This window comes from Protopterus annectens, chromosome 4.part1 (genome assembly GCF_019279795.1).
Source record: "Protopterus annectens isolate FY-2018-M chromosome 4.part1, PAN1.0, whole genome shotgun sequence".
In the NCBI taxonomy this organism is placed as follows: domain Eukaryota; kingdom Metazoa; phylum Chordata; order Ceratodontiformes; family Protopteridae; genus Protopterus; species Protopterus annectens.
Genome location: NC_056734.1, coordinates 377,707,340 through 377,726,968, shown reverse-complemented (window position 1 = coordinate 377,726,968; position 19,629 = coordinate 377,707,340). Strand labels below are relative to the sequence as shown.

At 41.7% G+C, this 19,629-nt stretch overlaps 1 protein-coding gene across 1 annotated transcript in view; it reads left to right on the top strand.

Annotated features, from left to right (window-relative positions):
* The window catches only part of EIF2B5 (eukaryotic translation initiation factor 2B subunit epsilon), a gene marked incomplete in the record, with an annotated part of 757,864 nt that overhangs the window by 56,067 nt on the left and 682,168 nt on the right, over positions 1-19,629 (top strand). Inside the window, 1 exon segment of the mRNA XM_044070200.1 lies at positions 9,456-9,580. Coding sequence (XP_043926135.1) covers positions 9,456-9,580 — 125 coding nt within the window.

The following is a 19,629-nucleotide window of genomic DNA, read 5'->3' as shown; positions in this document are numbered from 1 at the left end:
CTGATTCTGGTGCTTTACTATTCTGTCCTTCGCAAGTATTTGAAGTTTCATTGTACAGTAAAATTACATTGAATTCTTTTCCTGATCTGAGATTTGAAGCTGTGGCTTCAGTGGCGCACAGTATTTTTGCTGCAATCTTTTCTTGCATGGGATCCAAACTTTTGACTGCACTGTCACTTTTAAAATGTAATATTGACTTTAAATTCTACATTCTGTAAAACTAAAAAACATTTAATATCTGTGAATTTTTTTCTGTCTCTATCTTTATCAAGATATTATTGATGCATTGCATCACTTTATTACTATAATTCAAATGTCTTGACAGTGTCTGCTAAAACAATAATAAAAATTTCATCTGCCAGATCTGTAACTGTAAACTGTTTACCCTCTGAATTAAACTTGACTCTCATTTCTGGTGTACCCTCTGAATTAAACTTGACTCTCATTTCTGGTGTACCATACATGACATGTGATCCCAGAATGGAAAGTATGTATACCAATTTTAAATCTAGTACTAGCGTGCAACTGTCACCATTTTTCCTTATCAGCCATAAAAATGAATTGACATTTTTTTTCCAGTTTGTCATTGCTTCTCTGAAAACAGGATACTGTTCTGAAAACAGGATACTGTTCCTAAAATATGGTAACTTGTCTGCCTGCAGTTCACTGTGGCAGCTGTGCCAGAATTTATTTTGTGTTTAGCCCGTGAATCTGCATATTTCTGTAATAACTGATTTCTGTGGCAACTGAGCCAGAATTTATTTTGTGTTTAGCCCATGAATCTGCATATTTCTGTAATAACTGATTTTTTAAAAAATTTCTGTACAGTACATTATCTGCATAATCTACTATATACTGCGGTGGTGGTGCTGCGGTAGTGTTGTCACTTCACAGTAAGATTGTTGTCCTGTTCGATTCTTGGCTAGAGCATCTTCTGTGTGGAGACATGCGTGAATGGGTGTACCTTCGTTGAAGGTTGTGCGTCAGGGCTGGCAACTCGGCACATAAAAATCTACTGCCAATCATTAGCGGACCGGAGTTTCGCTGTGGCAATCCCTAACCGGGAAAAGCCGAAAGACACAACAACAACAACAATCTGCATAATCTACTATACGCAGTTTCATACAAGTGTCATCTGTTTGCACTACTGTACATGCTGTCGCATTTTTATTTCTCCATAAAATCTTGTTATTGAAGTCTAAAATAACATGTCCATACCTAGTAAGTTAGTGTCACACACACATCTCTTACAACTGTAACCTTCGATACTCCAGATCCTGACATTATAAATTACTTGTATCCTCTGGTAGAGGTTTGTTTGTAATGAAATTGATGTGTCTATATTAATCAGTACATTGTTCCATAATTTCTTTTCTGTAAACAGTGAAATGTATGGTTTGTCATTTCTGTCTACCTTAAACAATGACAGATAAATCATCTGGTTTGGTGCTGAACTGTCAACACTTGATTCTTTTCTGTAGAGCTAGTGAGAACATTGACTTCAGCTGTGGTAATTTGCCTTAAATGATTATTTTCAAGATTATTTTTCTGAACCTTTTCTAATCTAAAAAATATTTGTTTGATATTTTACCTAAAATTGAATATATATATATATATATATATATATATATATATATGTGTATGTCTATCTATATATGAGTGTGTGTGTGTGTGTGTGTGTGTGTATATATATATATATATATATATATATGTATATGTATGTGTGTGTGTAGCTTTCTGAATTATAATGATGAGCTTCTCATAGTGTAGTTAGTTCTGGGAATTCTTGGACCTTCAGGAGCTACAGAAACCAGTGTTGATCTCAATAGATTGTCTTGTACATATTTTCAGAAAACAAGTGCTTGAATCGGTGGTGTATTTTGGTCCCACTATTCTGAAAATGTTACCTCCAAAGTGACCAGAGAAAGGCAAATACTTTTGAAATATATGCCTTTTCTCCCAATAATGGTAAATTTGCAATGTATGATATTATCCTGCAAGAGATGGGGTATAACTTCCCTTGTGGGCGCAGGTCTCCTATCTCACAAGAAGTAGTTTCTTGCATTTGTCTTTGCTGGGTTTTTTTTTATTTCATGTGGTGTGAGCTGGCTGAGAATTTTTATTGTCCTAGATGCAAATGGCCCTCCTGATTTCCTTGCTGCATGTGGCACAGTTTTATCAAGTGGGCATTAAGGTTGGGAGGCACAGTCCACTTGTGGTTTTGAAAGTATCATTTGTTTGTATGTTTGTTTGTTTATTTATTCTTGAATCTGAAAAAAACTTTGGTTTAGTGTGTCACATGACCTGGCTTAAAATGTTTCTCATAAGCTTCTTCACTAGGTCGGGTCTGTGTAATTCATTTGGTGTTCCAACTTTACTAGAAAACTTAAAAATGACACACACTCATCTGTGTGTTTGCCTGTATGCATTTAATACAGAAATCTACTTTGCAGTTATAGTTTATTCTGCAAATCTGATTACAAAGGGATGTCTGCAGTTGATTGAATGCTTAGCCCCTAGCTTGGCAGAGATGGATTCCCAATAAAAGGGCCAGCTAGCCGTAGAGCTTCTGCAAAGATCCCAGAAGGTGCAATGAAGCAGAATGAAAGGGGCAAGTCGAAGATTTCTTGACTGTCGCATCTTCATAACTGTACAAACTGTTATCCTCCAAGGGATTATCATCTAATTCCTAATTTTTGAAAACTGATGCATTAGGTGGCATCTTCTTACCATCCATTCTTAATTGCTTCCCCTCATTTCTCATCTAATTTCTTCTGTCATCTACCCTATTACCCCTGCCACTCTCCAGCCTGTCTTGAGTATCCCTGTAACTCAGACTAGATAATCACAGACTTAACCCTTTTCTGGGAAGAATTTTCCTGTACATCTAGTTCATAAGGGGTCCAGGCTGTACTTATGCCTTACCTGTTCCCCAGTACTACAGACAGCCATCAGGTTCTTCATCTTTTCCCTATGGCCAACACTTCAGTGCGTCTGTGCCCATTCTTAAGAGCAAGATCAGGATTTGTTTACTGTTCTTTTCCCTGTCTGGGCTAGTTGATGACATGCAAATGTGTGAAGTGTGAGCCTTTGAATTCATTGAGAAAGTTTAATACCTTGAACTCGGGTCTAGGAATTTGATTTATTTTTGTTACCCCTTGAGTGGCTAGCTGCAACATGTTGGAGGTGAACTTTCTCATGCTGACATGTTCAGGCCCTTGGTCTTTTTACTACTCTCTCTGAACTTTGAGAATTTGTTCAGCTTGTAGTACAAAAGTGTCTGAGTGGGTGCATGAGAGCCCAGTGCAGTAGTAAATTTTGGTGCAAGCACTGGGACTTTGAATGACTTTTTAGGCCCTAGCACACACTTTGGAGCAGGCATCCACATTATATGCTGGTCCTACATGGGGCCGGTTATGAGCCAGAAGTGAAACTTTAGCAACTCTGCCTCCTGTGTGGGAGGGATACAGATACAGTTCTGAGGGATGTAGTAGCAGGGTGAACTGTCCTCATTTTGAATCTTCATCTATGGCTCACAGAAAGGTGTAGCTCTAGTGGTTGGGACTGACAGAGATGATAAATGTTTTGTCGGCTTCCTTTCTGAGGACCTCACCTTTAGAAAGACCCTCAAGCTCAGCAGGTACACCCTGGAGTGACTGTCTTATATTCTTTGATCAAGAAACATTTGAGCTTTTGTCTGGGATAAACCGATGCAGAACTCTGTGTTACTGCTCATCTTGAACCTTCAATTAAGAATTTTGTTTTGACATTGTGAAATCTTTGAAGGATTACACTTCTTTAGCTACTCCAAAGTAATCTTCCCTTCTGACCTGGATGTCATAGGGCAGAATTCTTTAAACAGAAATAAACTTTATTTAAACAAGGAAGCATAGTATCAACCAACATGGGTAACTGGGAAAAACCGAAAGAAGAAGATTGACTCAAAACCATAAAAATAAGTGAGGAAATTTAAGAATTGAATAGGGAAAAGGAAAAAAATACCAGTAGCCGTTATAGTCTTTCACGTCAGTATCCCCAGTGGTGTTTCTAAGAGCTTAGAATTGTAATTAATTAGCTGCGAGGTCTGTTTATTTGGAATGCTTTTCAAGTAATTAAACACTTGCACAAGAAAAACCTCTACTAAGGACGACTACACATATATCCAGTGTAAGAGATTTTAAGTCAGTCTGGAACAATCCACAGCAACCAAACAAATGGTAATTTATAAGTACTGATAATTTCATAGCCCAGCTAGCATTCTTCATAATTAAATCCCATTCACCAAATATTTGCATAAAATTCTAGACCATATGGACAGAAGTTTTTGTTTCATACATCTCCAGCATTCATCAGTTTGGGATGCAAGTCCTGAGTCCGTTCTTAAATGGTAATGTTGCCAGTGATGGATTAATTTGAGCAAAGTGAATGGGTGAGGGAGAAACTATTAGGAACGCAATTCATGCGTTGTCTTACCCTGTATATTTTCTCCATTTCTGCCCACCATTTTCATAATTTGATATAGAGTAGTCTCCATTGGGTATTTGTTTAGGTTTCTGTTCTTTTCTTTTTCCTTGGTGCTTCTTGCCCCCCTCCCATTTTTTTTCTGTGACCATCATGCCTCTCCCAGTGGACCTTTGCCAGTTTGCTGTCCCATACTAGGGAATTATCCTGGTACAGACCAGTGACAAAAACATCCAGAGGTTCTGCATACAGCCAGTCAAGAGTGTTGCTTGGGCCCTCATTGACATCCATATAGCGTAGTTTATATGCCCTAACTCTAGTCCCTCTGGAGTCAAGCTGACCCATATTACTGTGTGGACCCATGACAGCTTTCCCTTGTAAGTAGTCTGGACCGTTTCTCCCCGGGCCTCCACTGAAAATTGGCTTTGTTCCAAGTCTCACTTTCCTGGTTAACAAACGTTAAATAAACAATAAATCAAATACCTGGTCCAATACGCTTACTATTGAAGGCTGTCCACAGATGATGGATTCTTGAGCCGAAAGCCTGACTTCAGGACACATGCAGTGCAATGCTGCTGTTCCTCCTCCTCAGAGGGATTGTGGACATGTGTCCAGCTTCTCTCCACCCTCCCATCCCAGGATGGGCTCTCCAGTCTTAACATGCCAACTTCAAGTGCCCAAGCTGCTAATCTAGCTTGGTTCACTTGTACCATAGTCACGGGTTGCATCCTTTTATTCCAGCAGAGCTAGCCCTCTATAGGTGTCTTAGTTGGTGTTTGGATTCTGTGACACAGAATAATCACTGTGTTTACAAACCAGAGTTTATTTTTTGAAAGTCTTAGTATGACCATATGTAAAAGATATAATTTATAAATATTGACAGTTCAAGAAGATCTTACCTTTACTTAATTGTTTGGATATATTTAGACAACAATGCCAAAGATTCCGCTAGAAGAGAATGCCCCTTTTCTATCCATGTAGTCCAGTGTACACTTTTTCTATTAATCATTACCATTGCTGAGAACCAAATTATATCTGAAAGGGTGGGTTTCCTTTGTTTCCTGGATAGTGCATTCTAAATGCTACTCCAAAGTTTTCCCAACCCTACTGCACCCCAAATTTTGTCATAAGTTTTAAATTTGCATACATTCATTTTATGAATGACACCAGATTCAGTGAATACCCGTATCTGTCAAGGAAATGTTCTTGCTGTCTGATATTAATGGGCAGCAGAAGCTATTGCTTAATGAATTGTATTTGGTAGGCCTTGTCTGCCTTTTCTTTTAGGTGTCTTCAAATTTTTCTTACCCCTCTTAGTCATGAAGATTCCCATAACAAAACTTACTATTTGCTGACTGAAATAATTTTAGATACTTCCATAGGTTCATAGGAGATTACTAGGCTAATGGCTTAAGAGCCCTTACAAGCCTAGCCAGTATAACCCAATTGTACCCAATATATATGGTGTCTAGGGACAAGAAGATGGCATGGGTTTGTGCCTGTGCCTTCATCATGTTACAGATTGCCCCTGTCCTTAAGGGACGTAGGCACTTCCCCAGATGTGAATTTCCAATTCCCCATCCTTTGATGCAAACTGCATTTGAAGAGTGCCAGGGAAGGGCTCTGCTTAAAATTAATAGGAACCCTGTTCCAAAGAAGGGACAGTCTCTGAGATGCATATCTGTTTCTCCAGCATGTTTTTGTTCGAGTAGCTGACTAAGTTTAGATCCTAGATTGGGCGCCCCTCATGCTGTTTGACTTGCAGATGTGTAGTACTGCCATCAGGGCTGGATGTGTGAGTGCTTTGTAGTTAAGACATTTGTCATCCTTTAATGATCAGTAGGAGAACTGAGTAAAAGGATAGGGCTTTTAGCCTCTCCACATAGGACATGTTTACGCATCTATATCGGTTAGTCAAACTAACTAATGGTAGGCCAACCTAGTGCCATCAAAAAATCATAAAATTTGAAACCTATTCACACCCCCCACATCCCCTCTAACTAAATATGCCAACTCCAGAATTACACTACAGTGGGGAAGAGGGCAAATTCCAGATGGTGGCCTACAGTTGGTTATCCCTGGGAAAAGATTCAATGAAAAGTCAGTTCTCTGAAGTGTAATTGCTACAAAAATGGGTCAACAAATAGGTATTCGACGATTAGGCAGTTTGACTAACTGAAGTAGACTCATTGTTCGCACCCTGTATTTTCTTTATGAGGAATTTATGAGGTCACTCCAATTGCTGTACTGCTTCGTCAAGTACATGCTAATGGCGCATTATACTTTATTATTGGTCTAATGAGAGCTGAATACAGTGGGGCTATAATTTCCTTGGATCTAGATGCCATACCTTTATTTTCTAAGTTGTACCACATAGAATTTCCTCACCACCATGGACACATGGTGAATCTGTGTACCTAGATCTCTCACCTCTGAGTCTACTCTTAGGGAGTGTGCTGTTGATGTAATTTACAGGGGTATTTGACTTCCCAAAGGTATGATGATGAATTTTTTCTCATGTAGTTTTAGGCCGTGATACTGGCAACAGTCATTTGTCTGATCTAGACCCTCCTGAAGGATATTTGCATCACTGGGGGGATTCATTGATTCCCACCAGCTTGAAGTCATTGGTAGACTGTCTCATCCAGAGGCCTTCCACATTAGCCTTGACTTCAGAGATGTATGTTCTGAACAGGAGTGGTCCCAGCACTGAGCCCTGAAGCACACCACTAGTAACTGTCCTCTTGCTGGATATGGATTCACCCACTTTAACCACGTGTCCTGTTCATGAGTCAGTTGGCTATCATTTGGTGACATAGGGATTTAAGCCCAGTTTTGTAAGTTTATTATAATACCTGTGTGGCGAATTATATCAAATGCCTTTTCCAGGTCAAGGTAGGCAATATGTACTGTTTTACCCTCATGCATGGCCTTAGTGACTTTCTCAGAGAAATCCAGCAGATTCAGTTGGCATGACCTGTCCTTGACAAAGCAGAATTGGATCGGTTCCAGTGTTTAGAGGTTTCCTATGTCATTACTTATCAGGTCTACAGTTATTTTTTTCATGACATTACATGTAAGACTAGTCAAACGTATGGGTCTGTAATTTCTTGTGTCAGTAGATAGTCCATCTTTATGTAGAGTGTTGACTGTTCCTGTCCTCCACCTTATTGGGACAAAGCCAGTCCAGTGGTTGTGGTTAAATAGATATCCTAATGGGCTTGATAAGTCCTGATTTAAGCTGTTTAAGAAGCAACCTGGTATATTGTTAGGCCCCATTGAAGCTGTGTTTTTAGCTTTAGATAGCTCTGTGGCATCTTGCTCTTTTGTGATAATTGGCAGTGGAGTGGTGAAGGGTATTTCTTGGGGTAGAACTGTGGGTAGCAGGGAGGTGAAGTTTGAACTGAATCTGTTGGTCTGCAGGCCACAGCTGAAGGAGATAATCTGATAATAAAAAGTAGCTTGAGTAATGTACATTTTAATAGCCTGTATCATATTTAGGAAAGTGAGATTTTTCTTTTCTATTATTGCTATCTTTGATTTAAAAAGTGTTAGCAAAGGAGGAACATTAATCTGCAAGTCACTTAACCCGTGTCAGCCTTGAAAAGGAACATTTGTGGACAGTGGCCTTAAGTGTAAACTAGAATAATTATTTACAGTCTATGTGCTAGAAGCTTCAAAAACATTTGTTTCTAATTCTAGGAGCAAACCAGATCTGTCATTTTTAATAGCTTATTCATGTTTGGAAAAATAGAACATTTGCTATCACAGAGGATCAGGAAAGTAACTATTGGTTTTGAGTTCTTCATACTGCAGTTATGGGATCATGTGGAGCACATTTGTAGTATTTTTAGAAAATGGGTCTTCTGTTATCAAGTCCTAGTTTCTTAACTGTGACCAGAGGATCAGCTGCAGCCAGAATGTCTCATTTAGTTATAGGCCAAGCTAATCTCTGTCTGTCCATTGTTTTAACATTTCAGTTTTGTTAATTAGAAGAAAAACACTGTGACTCCGAATATCCGTACCTCAAATACAAGGGTTCTGGCTTATTGGTATATAAGAGATAATTTAAAAAATTTCTCAGAAGTGCATGGCTGAGCCTCTGAAGATCCTCATGAATATGAATTGATAGACTAATAAGTGTCTGTGAGTCAATAAAATATTCCTGTCTTGAAAAAATGTGAATTTTTAGATGGTTCCCAAATTTGCTTTCTTGAATTGTGTTGTGATGTTAGCTGTAGCTTTATAGCTGCCATTAAGCCTGTATGCTAGTAATTTTGGAGGTGTAAACCTCTTCACCACCCAGTAAGGCAACTTAATCCTTCCCCATTTCTCTTGTATTATAAGTATCTGTATTGACTTTGCCTTTTGTAAGTATCTGTATTGACTTTGCCTTTTATCTGGTTTGTCTAAGTTTCACCTTTTTAGTCTTATTTCTGAAGCTTCTGTTTCTCTCTGAAAATCTTTCAAAGTCTTATAGTTATTTCTGGATTTGTTTTACACTAAATTTTAACTGTATTGTTAAAAGTGATCAGTTCTTGAAAGTGTGTTCTTGCTCTCCCTACACCAATCACAGATACCTCTATATTTCACTATCAGCCTACTTAGATGATTGCTGTAATTAAATGCAAGCTGCGTACCACCAATAGCTACCCTGTAATTGTAACTCCAGCAAAAAAAAAAAAAAGGACATGTAACTGCTACAAACCAGATTCAATTTGAAAACGTACAGCATCTTCTAATGATACAAAATCTGACTGACAATTAGCAGGCCAAAATATCCCTTCACCTTGCATTTCATCATGTATTTATTCATTTTGAAGCTGTGGCCACAAAATGAGCTTGACTTTTTAAAAATGTTCATTTTTCTTGCATATTTAAATATCAAAAGAAAGTATGTATATGCATGCATATAAAAATTATGCACACACTTGTGTTTGTGTACTCACTCAATGGTAATATGTGTGAATGCATGTTTCACTTTTTTTCCTTAGGCTCTTCTTCCACTAGCAAATGTGGCTATGATAGACTACACACTGGAGTTTTTGACAGCTACAGGTGTTCAGGAAACATTTGTCTACTGTTGCTGGATGGCGAGTAAAATCCGGGAGCACTTGCAGTAAGAGTTGTTTTTCTTATGTTTAAGTTTCAGATAATCTTATTTTGATACTGCTGATTCGGTTGCTTTGTTTATTTTGGCAGTAGATATTTTGAGAGTCTTTGAGTTTCTTTTGATGTGATATCTTTATTTGACCCGCACCTCTTCTGATATTAAAAAAAGAAAATCTGTCTGCAATAAAATTTGAAGACTGACACTTTGTGGTGTCAGGATTCCTCTCTAAATAAAGCTTTATAGGTTGTCCACTTCTCACCCATTTGTACAGCGTACTGCTCCATTCTAACGCTGTTCATTTTTTCCCAACACAAAAACATTTTACAAGAAAGAGTAGTCTTACCATACTGAAAGTTGATTATTTAATGTATTTTAACATATTTGGATGAGTTGTTCTCACTTTGTTTATTCTAAATTTTACTTTTTTTAATGCCCAACATTATTTTGAACTCAAAAACAGAATTGTTGAAGGAACACTAAGTATAAAATGTCAATTTGAGCACTTTTGTTCTATTAATATGCAAACTTCTTCAGAAAATTCTCTTCCCCCACTTATGTCACTTTTGAGTTTAGACACTTTTAGATTGCTTACAACTACAGTGCCCACTAGCATTACATTTGTCTGTAGTAGGTAGTTGCCACATGTTGACGGGCACACAAAGTGGATTACTATGTGTGAAGGTTGCCAGCCCAGCTAGATAGAATTGTGTAAATAATTCTTTGTCATTTGTGAGTAGTAATATGATTTGCATGCTAGCTTTAGAAATGTAAGAAAACTATATGTTCTGTACTGAGCTTCAAGATTGTAACCACAATGCACCCTGCTGGAAAAGAGCAGAAATGTGTATAAACTACATGCCTATGCAAATGTATGTGTTGCCGGAATATATAGAGTTAACTTTGCAAACTCTAAGAAAAAAAGTGGAACTTATGTATGACTCTCTTTCAACTCAAAGAAGACACACTGTCTAAAGTTGTAGGCTTTTCTATTGTCTGGAAACAGAGGTAATTACAGGTTTCCAGAGTAATTGTTTTACGACTTACCGTTTCAGGCAATCTTCTAAGAGAGGTGTTAGCTTCTGTGCGATAAGTATTTTTAACAGAGACATGTTAAGTTTTAAGTTCCTGCTAGCCTGGGAATGAAGGCAGAGGTGACAAGAATGATGTAATCTGAGATGATTCATCAGAAATGTTTGTTAGTAACTTAAGAACTATCTCCAAGAGAAAGTCTGTGCATTTTGTACCTTGTTCTGGACCTGTAAACATCTCTTCAGCACTTCTTATATGTACTTGCTTTGCTCTATAAGTAAGACATTTAGAGCATAGTATCTCTTAGAGATAGATAGGAGGGCGGCCACGGTGGTGCAGTGGTTAGCATTGCCGCCTCACAGCAAGAGGTTCTCCGGTTCGATCCTCAGCTGGGGTGCCTTCTGTGCGGAGTCTGCATGTCCTCCCTGTGGTCGTGGGTTTCCTCCGGTGCTCGGTTTCCCACATCCCAAAGACATGCTGCAGGTGGATTGGACACTCTAAATTGGCCCTAGGTGTGCGTGTGAGTGTGCCTTCTGTGGAAGGTTGGGCACCGGGCTGGCAACTCGACACCGTAAAACTCCACTGCCATTCAATGTGCGGACACGGTGATCCGCTGTCGTGACCTAACCGAAAAAAAAAAGAAGAAGAAGAATCTCTTAGAGATAGATAGGAATATAGCAAGAGTAGTCTAGATGTTTTCTGTGTTTATGTGAGACTGTTCTGCAATGTTTTAAAATATTTCCTGTGATTCTGAACTCTATTGTCACTGTGTTGAGTTAATGAGTATTGTCTTGTGCTTTTATTATTTATTATTAAATAAACCTTTTAATTGTGGCTGGTTTTGTTTAGAGATATTTAAGCTCTGAGAGTACTTGCATATATATATTTGGTGATACTGTATAGCCACTCCTAAATAGCCTTAAAAGTTCTGGTCACACTTACTATTCGGGTAACAGTAACATTACACAGTAGAATTGAGCACCCTTTAATAAGGGCCTTTATAGTATGGTTGGTGGCACGTGGTACTACCATATAGTCTGGGCAGAAGAAGGCATAGCTAGAGAACATGTGCCAGCCTTCCCCAGGAGTGTCTGTGTTTTTGTATATGAATCAAATCTCAAAGTGTGTGTTTCAGCTACTTGGGCAGCGACACGAAGCACTGGTTGGACAGAGAGGGTGCTGGAGGTTTTGGCTTGACCACTTGGCTGAGATCTGAGCCCTGTAGCTGTGCCAGCGAGTAGTCTTATTGGGGATCTGGAGAGAGAGGGAAAAACCAGCCCCAGACTTACTGATCTCTGTATACTCTTAAGGGAAATTGCACTTTACTATGTGTGTACTTGTTATCCTCCCAATGTGCATGTCCCTCACTGATGTTAGTGGTGAGGATTCATGCCTCTTGATTACTAGGCCATTGCAGGGGTGTCGCATATTAATTGGTGGCAGTGGTGGGATATCCACATCATGTATTAATTGGCTGATAGTGGCGAGATAGCCACATCACATATTAATTGGCTTGTAGTAGTGTGGATATTGAATTTGTGTAGCTTGTGTACATTGGTCAATGAAGATATTTTTGTACATTCAGAGTTCATATCACAGTTGTTTTATTTCTTTTGTCAGCTTAATTAGTCAGGGAGAGCAGGCAAGCATGTCAGCAGTGGAATATGGCAAGCCGACAAGGAGCCAGTTGGCTGAGATGTGCCAGGCTAAAGGACTGGTGCATGGAAACCTGACTAAAGCAGACATGATTGCAGCTTTAGTCACAGCTGCATCACAGGATAGCAGCTAGGAGGATGATCAGACTGGCCGTGGGGGTGTACAACTCTCAGGAAAATGGACAGCTCGCCCTTTCCACAGAGGACTTAAAAAGCCACCTGGAGCTAAAGAGACTTGAGTTGGAGGCCAAATATTTGGAAATGAAAGCAGCAGAGAGACTGAGACATCTAGAAGCTGAGAAGGAGGAGAGGCAGAAGCAACATGAAAAGGAGATGCTGACTCTTCGCCAGTCATGGAGGTAATGGGGAAGGGAGTAACCAAACCCCAGAAGCAACAAAGGTCAGTAAATTTCTTCTGGAAAATGTGTTCCAGTGTATTTTAATATCTTTCATTTCAGCTCCATGCATAGAGTAATTATCATAGTTCTTTCAAAGACTTTGTTTCAAACTTGTATCATTAATAGTAGCACCATTTATTGTATAGTGGTCAGGACCACCAGTATATGTTTGAAAAAAAAACTATACCCATTCCCATTAACTTCCTCAGCAATGTTGTTAATCAAAAAATCAGGATAGCCTCCTTCTAAAAACATAATATTAGCTTCAGTTATTTCATCCAGAAAAAAGGTTTGTCTCAATTCTGTAATCGTCTACCCCTTTATTAAGTTCTTTTTTTTTTGTTTGAAAGAATGGATGTGACAGCTATTAAAATACAGAAAGCTATTACTAGAATTAGGTTCTCCTGCTTCCTCACTTGCAAACTTCTGTAGGTATCCTCAGTAATCATATTTTAATATGCAAATCAAATAAAACTAAATCAGTTGATCTGTATGCAGTAGTAATCTCAAAGTCCATCAATATAGTTGTCATCCTACTTGAATAATTAACCCAGTCCATAATCACTAACATCCACCCCTTTGCCAGGCTTCATTAATCTTATTGATTTGTCCACTTACAGTTCTTCTCTAATTTATACAAGCTGAAAGGAAATTGGTTAAAAGACCATTGAGGGCCATGATTGTATAACCCTCTTAAATCACTTTCTCACAGTTTTCAAAAGCTGAAAGTGCTGCATGCAAGTTGGGGGTTATAACAACCCCTTCTAATAAGTAAATTATTTTCTTTGTCAACAGTGTTATTCTCCAAAGAACACAACGCCATATTAAGTTTTCAAACTAATGTCAGCTCTACAGTGTCACTCTAGCTGCTGGAACATAAGTTAAACATTTTTTAAAGGCAAAATGCTCGGATGTTACTTTATTTAGAATTCTATACATTAAAGTTGTTTAGCAGTAAAATCTGAATAGTACCTTGATAATTTATCTGCAGCCACCACTTCGTCCTCTGTCTCGGTGTGTTTCTGTTCTTCCTTAAAAAAATAGATGTTAAGTTGTCTATCTCGCCTTCATTCTTGCTGGATGGGTTCGGAGCCGACCTCGGCTCCGACTCGGCCACTCTAAAAGCTCGAGAGTTGGTTCCACCGGCTCGAGGCTCCCCTTATATCCCACAATGCTAGGCGAGAGTTACCTCAGATCTCGTTTGCCGCTACAGCTTCGAGGTTGGTTTTTCTACCGGTTCTTGGTGAGTGACTTTTCTTGTTGAAATTAGTCTTTCAAAACCCCTTTAATTTTAATATATTTAATTAATTCCCTTAGTTTAGAGAAAATTTTATCCCCTTCTAAAAAAAATTCCGTTTTTTCCCTCAAGAACCTTAGGTTCTTCCCTTGGGCCTACAGGCCTTTCCTTCCCTAGTGGAGTGTGTGTGTATTATTTTATTTTAAAAACCTAGTTTCTGGTTTTATTATATTTTAACCTGACAGGGTGTAACTAGTGTGTTTGTGTGTGTGTTTGTGTACACCTGTTCAAAAAATGTCTAAAGAAGCAAAGGTCTCGATTCAAGAAGTGTGATGCGTGCTGTCAGAAAATGTCTCTGACAGGCGCTCACACTTCTTGTGTCTACTGTCTGGGGCCTTTGCAACTGCAGGACACCTGTGTTACGTGCCAAGGCTTCTAACCCAGGGTCCTGCAGGGAAGAAAGATTAAATTGATTCTCAGAGGCTTACTCAAGCCAGAGGATTCCCTGTCTGTTTCAACAGGAAGCCCTCTAAGGCATCTAGGTCTTGGCTCCGGCAACTGAGCCGAGACCTAAGGTTTCTCAACCTCTGCCTTCATCGGCTCCGGCTGGAGCCGATAAGTCTCAGTCCACAGTTTCTGTGGCCCCTCGCTCGGCCGGAGCCGAGGTAGTAAGTTCCGTGTCGGCTCCGACCAGACCTTCGGAGCCGACAACTAGGAAGAGGTCCAGGTCACCATCTCTTGGCTCCGTTCATTCGGCTCCAGGATCTCCCCTGCTGTCTGAACGGAGCAAAAGATCTCACTCCTCTAGGTCATTGAGGCTGTCGGATCATGACCTTCAGAGGGTAGTGAGTTGACTACTTAAGTCCGAGGCACTGGCCCAGATGCTTCAGAGCCCGACTCATCAGTCGATGCCTGCCCCGGTCCATCTACATATTCCTCCTTCGACTCTCTTGAGCTCGGAGCCGGGTCGTGTCGGAACCGAGACTGTGTTAGCGTCGGAGTCGATACAATTGTCTTCGGCTCCGTCGTCGGCTCCGTTTTCTTCCTTGGAAGAATCTCGGTGCCGGACTTCCCTCGTCGGCTCCGAGGGGGTGAGTGGCATCGGACCCTTGTCCGACCCCCCTCTCCCTCTCAGTGCTTTGGCGCTGGTGAGTTCGGCTCCGACATCGGCCTCGGAGCCATCACTGTCGGTGCCGAGGGGGGTTCTTGGCTTCTCGGAGCGGGGACCTCTGGCTCTGCCTGACAGGGGTGCATTCGAGGTCATGCGGAGTGTGTTAGAGCCTGGCTCTACTCCACAGTCGGCTCCGTCCGCCCCTCCCTCTACGGTGCCTCAGGCTAAGTCGACTCACTCCCTCATCCCGGACCGCAGAGAGCCAACTCCTCAGGAACCCCTGTGGGATTTCATCCTCTTCGAGGCCTCTCCTGATTTGGCAGAAGAGCCCCCTCGGAAGAGGAAGTGTAAGAGGAAACACATTGACTCACCTGAGTCCATCACATCAGACACAGATTTGGATGATTCTGAGGGATCCCCCCGTTCCCCTTCTGAAGATGTCTCATTTGCAGACATTCTGGAGATCCTGAAACAGAGGGGAAATTGGCCAGCCCTCAACCCTTCGGAGGCAGAATCTGTGTATCTTGAGGCGTTTGGCTCTCGTCCTTCCACCTCCTGGGTGTCCCCCCCCCCTTTGACCCCCTCATGCAGGTGGTTGCTAAGAAGGCATGGACGGCTCCTGATTCAGTGGACCCCACTCCCAGGAGACCCTCCAAGTTCATAACAGCTCCAGCAGACAAACAGTTTTAACAAAAGGAGTTTCTGTAGATGCTATGGTGGTAGCTGCTGCCACTAAAAGGAGCTAGCTGATCCTTCAGTACCTGTCCATCCACCTAACAAAGAATCTAGGTCCATGGACAGGTGCGGAAGCGGATGTTCTCGTCAGCGACATTTACCATGCGTTAAGCTGAACTACCTGTGCCATTTTACTCGTCTTCAAAGGGACTTGATCAAGGAAGCGAGTGAAATGTTAAGGACCCTACAGCTGCGGGTTTCAAGATAAGATGAACACGCAGCTGGCTACCCTTAACTCCATAACCAACTCCTCCATGCCTTCTTTCTTACGGCTGATGGAGCGAGCAGAGCCGCAGGGACAGGTGTGGCCTTACGTAGGCATGCCTGGATGCGGCTATGCAATTTTGGACCCCTTCAAGGCGTCTTTCACGAACTCCCCATTTGATGGATCATCCTCTTTGGTCCTCAAGTGAAAGAAACCTTGACTAGGTGCGAGACTGATGGCAAGACCCTTTCTGCCGGAGTCCGTTTTCTACTCCTTCCAGGCCTTACCCCAAAGGCCAGAAAGGTGGAAAGATGTGGTTCCGTAAACAATCTCAAGGGACTTCGCCTGGCGACAGAGTCGTTTCCCGCCAGAGGCAGAGCGGGAATAACAATGGTAGACGCCGCCCTAGGGGCAGGGGTCCGCAGAACCAGGGCAATCGGGAAGCCTTCCCTGACAAGCCCTTTCAGCATCCCTGAGGTGTTGCCCGACTGCCCATCTTCGGAGGCAGTCGGGGGAAGATTGTCACTGTACCCAGAAGCCTGGCTATCCCTGACTCAAGACAAATGGGTACAGTCCATCATTTCCGAAGGCTATTCTATCCCCTTTCTTCGCTTTCCAAATCAGTCAAAAAATCCCTTCCAGATGTTCCACCCGCTCAAAGGGATCTAGCAGCTTTGGAGATCTCAAAACTGCTTGCAAAAAGAGCAATTCAGCCAGTTCCAGCAGACCAGCAAGGATCCGGAATCTACTCAAGGTTCTTTTTAGTTCCAAAGAAAACAGGGGACTGGAGACCAATTTTGGATCTCAGTATCTTGAACAGATCAGTCAAGAAAACAAGATTTCGGATGGTCACGCTGCAATCCATCCTTCCCTTTTGGGCAAAGGAAACTGGATGTGCTCTATAGACCTTCGGGATGCGTGCTATCACATAAAATGAACAGACGCTCCAGAAGATTCCTCCGCTTCAGGCTGGGAACCAGTCATTTTCAGTTCAGGGCCCTGCCCTTTGGTCTCACCACTGCCCCCCGGGTGTTTACCAAATGCATGGCAGTGGTAGCTTCTCACCTGAGACGACAAGGATTCCAGGTGTTTCCATATTTGGACGACTGGCTCCTCACAGCTCCCACCAAGCATCTCCTTCTGATGGCCAGAGATTATACTTTTCGCGTTTGTCAAAAGCTGGGTATTTCAATAAATTGCGAAAAGTCTGTTTTGTCGCCTTGTCGTACTATTACCTACATAGGCGCAAATCTAGATACAATAAACATGTCTGCAAGACTAACACATCAGAGGATAACAGACATTCACAAATTGGTATCACTCCTTTTCAACAACAACAGAATCAAAGCCAGGTTAGTTCTGAAGGTGTTGGGAATTATGGCAGCGGCCATACCTCTACTTCCGTTAGCCAGATACCACATGCGAATCCTTCAATGGATGCTCTTTACTCAATGGTCATACCAGCAACTTCCAATGTCTCACACCATTATGATCACACAAGCGTGCAAAAATCATCTCATGTGGTGGATGTCTTCCCCCCAGCTCTTGTCGGGAAGACCATTTGTTCCACCTCCTCCGGTTGCTACTCTGACAACGGATGCCTCCCTGATCGGGTGGGGGGGGCATTATCAGGGCAGGACGGTCCAGGGCACATGGCAACCAAACGAGTGCCACTTGCACATAAATGTTCTGGAGATGAGAGCAGTGCTTTTAGCGTTGCAAGCCCTTCAAGACTCTCTTCCCTTGGGAACGATTGCAATCCAGACAGACAATATGTCTGTAGTGTGGTACATCAACAAACAAGGCGGAACCAGATCTTACCCCTGTGTCGAGAAGCACTCAGACTGTGGCAATGGGCGATTTCCTCACAGCGTTTTCTGATAGCAACGCACATCCCCGGGAAAATCAATCAAATTGCGGACAAGTTGAGCAGAGCTATACTCATGCCTCACGAGTGGTCTCTGAAAGACTCTGTAGTGAGAGAAATTTTTCTCAAGTGGGGTCAGCCTTGCTGCGATCTTTTGCTACTCCCCAAAACAGCAAGTGCAGAGAATATTTCACTCTATTCCCTTTACCAGGCCAACCCAGCAGAGACGCTCTAGTCCAAGTTTGGCCCGGGACTTCTGTATGCATTTCCTCCTTCCCACTGATCTCTCAAGTAATACAGAAAGCTATCGCTCAGAAGGCCTCATTGATCCTCATTGCTCCTTACTGGCCTCGACAAGTGTGGTTCCCCTTTCTACATCGTTTTCTCTTGAGCGACCATGGAATCTGGACCTAGTTCCAGATCTTTTGATCCATCAGTCGGGTCAGTTTCATCGCTCCCTCCCTCTCTGAACCTCACTGCTTGGTTCCTCCAGTTCCAACCTTAGCCAGGCTTCCTCAATTATCTCACTCTGTTAGAGATATTTTGATAGCTTCCCATAAATCTTCCACTCGAAGATTTATTTGAGTAAGTGGAAACGCTTCACATATTGGGCTCAAGGAAAGGACATAGATCCTTTCACTGCTTCCATCCAACTAGTCCTCGATATTCTAGCTGAACTCTTCCATGCAGGTTCATCTCCCTCTACACTTAAAGTTCAATTGGCAGCTATTTCTAACTTTCATGTGGGTATTTCTGAATCTGCCCTAATGTCCCACAAGCTCTGCAAAGCCTTTTTGAAAGGAGTTTTTCTTCTCAGACCTCCTATAAGAAATCCTCCTTCTCCTTGGGACCTAAATTTAGTTCTTGCTTCTTTGATTCTTCCCCCTTTCGAACCTGCAGTCTCCTGTTCTTTAAAATTATTATCATCGAAAACTCTTTTTCTGGTAGCTATTACATCAGCTAGAAGAGTTTCAGAGCTTCAAGCACTCAGCTGTCGTCCTCCTTATCTTTTGTTTCATAAGGACAGAGTATCCTTACGAACTAACCCGTCCTTTTTGCCTAAAGTGGTCTCAACGTCAAATCTGAATCAAAGCATTGATCTACCGGTCTTTTTTCCAGAATACTCCAATAGGTCTGAACAAAAATTACACTGCCTGGATGTTCACCGTCAATTGAGGTACTACTTGGATAGAACTAAACAGTTCAGAAAATCTGATCAGCTGTTTGTCTCCTATGCGGAGAGCAGAAAGGGACTTTCAGTTTCAAAGGTATCATTATCCAGATGGCTAACATCTTTGATTTCCCTTGTATATGAAATTAGACATCAAAAGCTGCCTGATAAACCTAAGGCTCATTCCACCAGAGCTTTGGCTACTTCTTTAGCCTTCCAAGACAGACTGCCTATCGACACCATTTGTGCAACGGCTACTTGGGCTACTCCTCACACTTTCATTTCTCATTATAAGTTGGATTTAGCTTCTAGGCATAGAGCTAACTTTGGTTCCACTGTTCTCAGGAGTCTGTTCCGTTAGGCCATCCGGGACAAGGTGCTAGGGACGCGGTCCCATCCAGCAAGAATGAAGGCGAGATAGACAACTTAACATATAGAAGTTATGTTCTTACCATAACGTTCCATGTTAGTTGTCTTCTTCTCACCTTCTTCTTGCATCCCACCCTCCTTCCCCCTGGCCTGGACAGACCTAGAGGAGTTCTGATTGTGACCTCTCTTTCTACCACCTCTTTCTTAGACATATGCTATTATGCATATTTCCTGGTTCAGGATGTAGGTCACCCTTCTTTCTTCCTGTTGTTAGAGGT